Raw genomic sequence first — 8,144 nt, forward strand, 5'->3', positions numbered from 1 at the left:
ACAGTGCATGTTGGCAGGTTGTGGTATGTCATAGTATGTTATAGTGTGTCCTGGCATGTTATGGCAGCCCAAGATGGTCAAAGGTCATGTTCCCCATGACTCTGAGCTGTGGGAGTCAGGTGCAGGCCTGTCTCTTCATTCAGAGCACAGGGACACTGCAGACAACTGCTAGCAAACAGAAGAATAATCGAGGGCAGGTGGTAACCACATGGGTCTTCATCACAGAGCAAGCAGTGCAGCTGTTCTCGTTCCTGAGCCACTGCGTCCCAGTACCAACCACAAGGCTTTAGACTAGAGCTGCATGGCCCAGAAGAGCAGCTCCATGTGGTGTCTAAATGGCAGAGGCCATGATGATAGGAACTTGCTCTGTTCTGGAATCCTAGCCCTGTCCCTTATTAGCTGGGTTCCGGGGGTGGGGGTGGGTGGGTAACTTAACTTCTCAGGGCCTTAGTTCTCATCAATAAATGACAGAAGGATGCCTTCCTCACAGGTGTGAAGTTGTTATTATGAATTTTCACTGTTGGGATCTGTTTACTGCTCCCTTTTCCAGAAGTTTCTGGTACTCAATTCCCCCAGAGAAGATGGGAGCTGAGGTCTGGAACTGGACCTGGTTTACCCATGGGGTGTCTGTGGGGCTAGGGGAGACGGCTGAGGAGAGTTCAACTCTCATTAGGGCTTTAAGCAGCAGGACTCACCAAGACCCTGTCTCATCACCCGCATCAGTGTATGCTACAGCGGTGGATTTGTGTCACTCTGAGATTATGTTATTGACCCCCATAGAGGACAGGCTCTAGTGGAGCTTCCCAGACTCAGACTGGGAAGAAAAGCCTGTTGACGTCATTTTGAAAGTTAGCCAATGAAAACCCTGCAGATCACCACAGCATATGGTTCACTACGGTGTTAGAAGATCAGATCACCGCAGCACATGGTTCACTACGGTGTTAGAAGATCAGATCACTGCAGCACATGGTTCACTACGGTGTTAGAAGATCAGATCACCACAGCATACGGTTCACTACGGTGTTAGAAGATCAGATCACCGCAGCACACGGTTCACTACGGTGTTAGAAGATCAGATCACCGTAGCACACGGTTCACTATGGTGTTAGAAGATCAGATCACCGCAGCATATGGTTCACTACGGTGTTAGAAGATCAGATCACCGCAGCACATGGTCACTACGGTGTTAGAAGATCAGATCACCGCAGCACACGGGTCACTACGGTGTTAGAAGATCAGATCACCGTAGCACACGGTTCACTACGGTGTTAGAAGATCAGATCACCACAGCATATGGTTCACTACGGTGTTAGAAGATCAGATCACCACAGCATATGGTTCACTACGGTGTTAGAAGATCAGATCACCGTAGCACACGGTCACTACGGTGTTAGAAGATCAGATCACCGCAGCACATGGTCACTATGGTGTTAGAAGATCAGATCACCGCAGCACATGGTTCACTACGGTGTTAGAAGATGAGTCCTTAGATTGTAAGGGATTCAAAATACATAGTAGCCGCAACCATGGACTTGTGCCGACCAATGATCCTGAAGATGGTGCAAGAGCGGGCAGCATTTTGTTCTGTTGTACATGGGGCTTCACGAGTCTGAGCCAGCTGGATGCAACTCACAGCAAGGACAACCACGTAGCCACATCAAGCACTTGGTTTGCCATCCCCTGGTTATCTGGGTTGTAAAGGACATTTTCTAAGACTGAGAGGAGGTTTCTAGCACATTTTCACCCTCTCTCTGATGAGTGCTGCTTCTCCCAAGACTTGGCCGGGGTTAACCTAGTTCCCAGTTAAGCAAACAGTCAGCGGCTACTCTCCAGCTTCCACCCTTGTCCTGGCATAGGACCATGGGTAAAAGATTACTTCAACTTGGTCACCTTCCAGCAGTATCATGCTTGGACAGCAACTTGACTGAAAACCACCCCATTTCAAATAAATAATTGAGCCTGGACGCTGAGGCACCACAGGCTGGCCAGAGCGATGTGGCTTTTGACGTTACCATGCTCACCATAGATGATGTCCTGGAACAGGTTGGGGAGTTTGGCTGGTTCCAGAAGCAAGCCTTTCTGACTCTATGCCTGCTGTCTGCTTCCTTCGCCCCCATCTACGTGGGTATTGTCTTCCTGGGCTTTACTGCTGACCACCACTGCCGGAGTCCAGGGGTGGCTGAGCTCAGCCAGCGGTGTGGCTGGAGTTGGGACGAGGAGCTGAACTACACGGTGCCTGGGCTGGGGGTCACAGGCGATGCCTTCACCCGCCAGTGTCTCAGGTATGAGGTGGACTGGAACCAGAGCACCCTCGGCTGCGTGGACCCACTGGCCAGCCTGACCACCAACAGGAGCCACCTGTCGCTGAGCCCCTGTGAACATGGCTGGGTGTACGACACATCCGGCTCCTCCATTGTGACCGAGGTGAGAACATAAGCTGCCATTTTGGGAAACTTGAGGGCTCTTGGGGCAGGGTGCACATCCTATAGAGTTTGCTCCATGTTAGCAAAGGGGATGCGAGCTGTATGTACTGAGCACTTGTATTTACTGACACACTCCTCTGTGTGTCATAGGAGCCCTGGTGGGGCTGTGGCTAAGGAGTTCAGCTGCTGACCACAAGGTCAGTGGTTCAAACCCACCAGCTGCTTTGCTGTAAAAAGGTGAGGCTGTGTGCTCTTGTAAAGATTTACTATGTCCTACAATGTCTCTGTGAGTCCGCCGTGGGTTTGCTGTTGTTGCTGTGGGCAGCCTCTGTGCTGAGCACTCTGTGTATTTCTCTTGGTCAATGTCCCACTCAGCTCTGGGTGCTAGAGGACGAAGCCGAGGGTCAGAGACCAACACAAGCCAGGCTGACTTGAATTGTTCGGACAGGAGTCCACAGGGAGACCAAGGCTTCTTTTCCCTCCCTCTCTCCCTATAGTTTCCTCCTAGAGCTCCCAGAATTTACTCCAGATACTGCTCCCCCATCATGGATAGGGTGCCTAAATGTGCTGGCTTTGGTGTAGAAGAAGCCCTTTTGGTGCCATGGGTTAAGCATTGGTGGTTCAAACCCAGCAGCCACTCCAAGGGAGAAAGATGAGGCTAACAGCTCCCATAAAGATTTACAGCCTCCTTGGGAACCCTAGGGAGCACCTCTACTCTGTACTATAGGGTCACTTTAAGCCAGAACCAATTCAATAGGTTTGGTTTTTGGTTTGGGTGGTGATATAGAAGTGTCAGGTGACTCAAACTATTTACTCTCGACTGCTCTGGTAGCGTAGTGGTTACGAATCGGGCTGCGAACCTTAAGGCCAACAGTTCAAAACTACCAGCTGTTCTGCGGGAGAAAGATGAGGTGTTCTGCTCCCGTAAAGATTTACAGCCTCGGAAACCCTGTACAGGGTCGCAACCGACTCGAAGGCACTTAACAACAACAACAAAACAAATAATCTGAGAAGCTGGGTTATATGAAGAAAAACGAAGCATCAGGATTGGAGGAAGGCTCTTTAACAACCTGTGATATGCAGATGATACAACCTTGCTTACTGAAAGTAAAGAGGACTTGAAATATTTACTGATGAAGATCAAAGAGCACAGCCTTCAGTATGGATTGCATCTCAATGTCAAAAAAACAAAAATCCTCACCACTGGACCAATAAACAACATTCTTATAAATGAAGAAAAGATTGAAGTTGTCAAGGACTTTATTCTTCTTGGATCAACTATCAACACTCATGGAAGCAGCAGTCAAGAAATCAAAGGACATATTACATTAGGCAAATCTGCTGCACAGGAACTTTTTAAAGTGTTAAAGAGGAAAGATGTCAGCTTGAGGACTAAGGTGCAACTGACCCGCGCCATGGTATTTTCAATAACTTCATATGCATGCGAAAGCTGGACAGTGAATAAGGAAGACCATAGAAGAATTGATGTTTTTGAGTTATGGTGTTGGAGGAGAATATTGAAAGTGCCATGGGCTGCCAAAAGAACCAATAGATCCATTTTGGAAGAAGTGTAGCCAGAATGCTCCTTGGAGGATCCAGTCACTGGAGAGGGATATCATGTTTGGTAAAGTGGAGGGTCAGAGAAAAAGATGAAGATTGCCAGTGAGATGGATTGGCAAAGTGGCAGCATCAATGGGCTCAAACGTGGCAACGATGGTGAGGTTGGCCCAGAATCGGGCAGTGTTTCATTCTGTTGTACATAGGGTAGCTATGAGTCACTACAGACTTGATGGCAGCTAACAACACCAACTAATGGAAAAGTTGGTGGTTTGAACCACTTTCACCACTGAAGAAAGGCCTGGCGATCTACTTCTGTGACCATCACAAACCAAGAAGACTCCATGGAGCTCAGTTCTACTCTGTAACACCGTAAGGTGCCATGAGTAGGAATCGGCTCAGTGACTCTGGGTTTGGTTTGGCCTGGGTGGTGATGTGTGGAACTTCCCTTAGCTTTGGAGTCATCAGACTCTTTGGGGGAATTCCAGTCTCATTTTTTATTAGCTGAGCACTATTAGGTAAGTTGCATAGCTTCTCTGAGCCTTAGTTCTCTGATTGCCTACCTTACAGTTCAATGGTGAAATTTCAAAGTGTTACCCAAACATACATGGAATTACACTCTGAAGTTCCACATGTGGCCCCTGGGGATGGGCAGTGGAGTCAAGGGGCCTTGCTTGGATGCTTTAGTTGGTTATTTGACCATTTTGCTTTGAGGACAATTTAATAGAATGACACAGTCATTTTCAGAAAAGGACATGGAAGGAAGGATATCATAGTTGACATCAGATGGATCTTAAAAGCAGAGAATATTAAATATATCATGGACTGCCAGAAGAACAAACAAATCTATCTTGGAAGAAGTACAGTCAGAATGCTCTTAAAAGCTAGGATGTTGAGATTTCTTCTCATGTACTTTGGACATATAATCAGGAGGGCCCAGTCCCTGGAAAAGGATATTATGCTTTGAAACGTGGATGGTCAACAAACAAAAGGAAGATCCCCCAACAAGATGAATTGACACAGTGGTTGCCACAATGGGCTCAAACATAACAATGGTGGGGATGGTGCAGGACTGTGTTCTATTCTTTTGTACACAGGGTCACTATGAGTCAGAAATAACTTGATGGCACCTAACAGCAACACCTTGCAAGTAAAATTTTGCTAAAGATAGCTAAAAAGTGGCTGCAACAGTACATTGACAGGGAACTGCCAGAGGTTCAAGCCAGATTCAGACAAGGACATGAAATGAGAGATATCATTGATGATGTGTGATGGATTTTGACTGAAAGCAGACAATACCAGAAAGATGTTTACCTGTGGCTTTATTGACTATGCAAAGGCTTTTGACTGTGTTTAGATTATGATAAGCTATGGATGACATTGGGGAGAATGCGTATTCTGGAACACTGAATTGTTCTCATGAGGAACTTGTGCATACATCAAAAGGCAATCGTTTGAACAGACCAAGGGGACACTTGTTGTTGTCAGGTGCCATCGAGTCGGAACCAACTCATAGCGACCCCATGCACAGCAGAATGAAACAATGTCCGATCCTGGGCCAACCTCACTACTGCTGCCACACTTGAGTCCATCAATGATGCCACCTGGCTGATCCATCTCGTTGGGGGTCTTCCTCTTTTTCTCTGACCCTCCACCCTACCCAGCATGACATCCTTCTCCAATGATTGCTTCCTCCGGACAATATGTCCAAAGTAGGAGAGACGAAGCTTAGCCATCCTGGCCTCCAAGGAGCACTCTGGCTGCACTTCTTCCAAAACAGATCTATTGGTTCTTTTGGCGGTCCATGGCACTTTCAGTATTCTCCTCCAACACCACAACTCAAAGGCAAAGGGGACACTAGATGGTTTAAAATTGGGAAAGGTGTGTGCCAGCGTTGTATTCTTCCACCATACAATTCAATCTGTATGTTAAGTAAATAATCCTAGAATCTGGATTACATGAAGAAGAATGTGGCATCGGAACTGGAGGACAGCTCACTAACAACATGGAATATGCAGATGATCCAACCTTGCTTGCTGAAAGCGAACAGGGCTTAAAATACTTACTGATGAAGATCAAAGATCACAGCCTTCAGTATGGGTTGCACCTCAATGTAAAGAAAACAAAAATTTTCACCACTGGGCTATTAAAAAATGTCATGATAAATGGAGAAAAGATTGAAGTTGTCAAAGACTTCATTTTGCCTGGACCCACCATCAACACTCATGGAAGCAACCATCAAGAAATCAAATAATGGATTGCATTAGACCTTATGCATAGCAGAACATGGCACTTAACAACAAAAAAAAATTGCATTAGACAAATTTTCTGCTGCACAAGACCTTTTTAAATTGTTCAAGAGCAAAGATGTCAGTTTGAGGACTAAAGTGCATCTGACCCAAGCCATCATATTGTCACTAGCCTCATATGCATGTGAAAGTTGGACAATGAATAAGAAGACCACAGAAGAATTGATGCATTTGAATTATGGTGTTGGAGAAGAATTTTAAAGATACCATGGACTGCTAGAAGAACAAACAAATACAACCAGTATGCTTTTTAGAAGCCAAGATGACCAGATTTTGTGTCTCATACTTCGGACATATTATCAGGAGGGACCAGTCTCTGGAGAGGGACATCAGACTTGGTAAAGTGGAGAGTAAGTGAAAAAGGGAGAGCCCCCCGATGAGATGGATTGGCACAGTGGCAGCAACAATGGATTTAAACATAGCAGCAATTGTGGGGACGGTGTCGGACCAGGGGGTGTTTTGTTCTGTTGTACATAGGGTTGCTATGGGTCAGAACCAGCTTGACAACCCCTAACAAAACAACAGCAAAAACAGGTGTCTTAGTTATTCTACTGCTGCTATGACAGGAACCACAAATGACGGTTTCATCAAACAGAAGAAACAAGAGATTGTTCTCTCACAGTTTAAGAGGCTAGAAGTTCAAATATAGGGCACCAGCTCTAGTCAAATGTTTTCTTTTTGTGTCAGTTCTGGGGAAAGGCCCTTGTCTCCTTTCAGTATCTGTAGGCTCAGAATTCCTTGGAAATCTCCATGTGTCTTGGCATGAATCTTGCCCTAAGTCTAGGAGTTTCTCGGTGACAGGACCCCAGGTTCAAAGGATGCACTTCACTCCTGGTCCTTCTTTCTTGGTGGTAGTAGGTCACTCTGGTCTCTGCTCACTTCTCACTCCTTTTATTTCTTGTAAGATAAAGGTTTTGCAGAGCACACTCTGGGGAAACTCCCCTTCCATTGGATCAAAGTCATGATGATATTAAGGATGTTGCATTCCCATTTAATCTTGTTACACCTGTCTGCTTTATTATATCAGATCACATTATGTGGGGTCATTATTACATAGTTGCCACATGATGCCATTATATCAGTGCCAAACCAAAGAATTATGGTCCAGTCAAATTGGCACAGATTTTGGGAGAACACAATTAGAATCCATGACACTAAGTAAATTTCCACCACAGACCCTTTGGAAGCCTTGCACTCTGACAAGTGTTGTTGTTGTCAGGTGCAATCGAGTCGGAACCGATTCATAGCAGCTCCATGCACAGCAGAATGAAACAGTGTCCGATCCTGGGCCAACCTCACTACTGCTGCCACACTTGATGCCATCTGGCCAATCCATCTCGTTGGGGGTCTTCCTCTTTTCCGACCCTCCATCTTACCAAGCATGATATCCTTCTCCAGCGAATGTTCCCTCCTGACAATATGTCCAAAGTATGAAAGACGAAGCTTATCCATCTTGGCTTCCAAGGAGCACTCTGGCTGCACTTCTTCCAAATCAGATCTATTGGTTCTTTTGGCAGTCCATGGCACTTTTAGTATTCTCCTCCAAAACTACAATTCAAAGGCATCAATTCTACAGTCTTCCTTATTCACTGTTCAGCTTTCACATCCGTATGAAGTTACTGAAAATACCATGGCCTGGGTCAGGTGCACCTTAGTCCTCAAGCTGACATCTTTGCTCTTCAACACTTTCAAAAGTTCCTGTGCAACAGATTTGCATAATGCAACACATCGTCTGGTCTCTTGACTGCTGCTTCCACGAATGTTGATAGTTGATCCAAGAAGAATGAAGTCCTTGACAACTTCAATCTTTTCTCCATTGATAAGAATGTTGTTTATTGGTCCAGTGGTGAGGATT

General features: G+C 45.9%; 1 protein-coding gene across 1 annotated transcript in view; it reads left to right on the plus strand.

Annotated features, from left to right (window-relative positions):
* Positions 1 to 2,013: 2,013 nt before the first annotated feature.
* SLC22A1 (solute carrier family 22 (organic cation transporter), member 1) overlaps positions 2,014 to 8,144 on the plus strand; it is a 76,229-nt gene continuing 70,098 nt past the window's right edge. Inside the window, 1 exon segment of the mRNA XM_006868488.1 lies at positions 2,014 to 2,424. Within this exon segment, the coding sequence (XP_006868550.1) occupies positions 2,014 to 2,424 (411 nt within the window).

This window comes from Chrysochloris asiatica, unplaced genomic scaffold (genome assembly GCF_000296735.1).
Source record: "Chrysochloris asiatica unplaced genomic scaffold, ChrAsi1.0 scaffold00117, whole genome shotgun sequence".
In the NCBI taxonomy this organism is placed as follows: Eukaryota; Metazoa; Chordata; class Mammalia; order Afrosoricida; family Chrysochloridae; genus Chrysochloris; species Chrysochloris asiatica.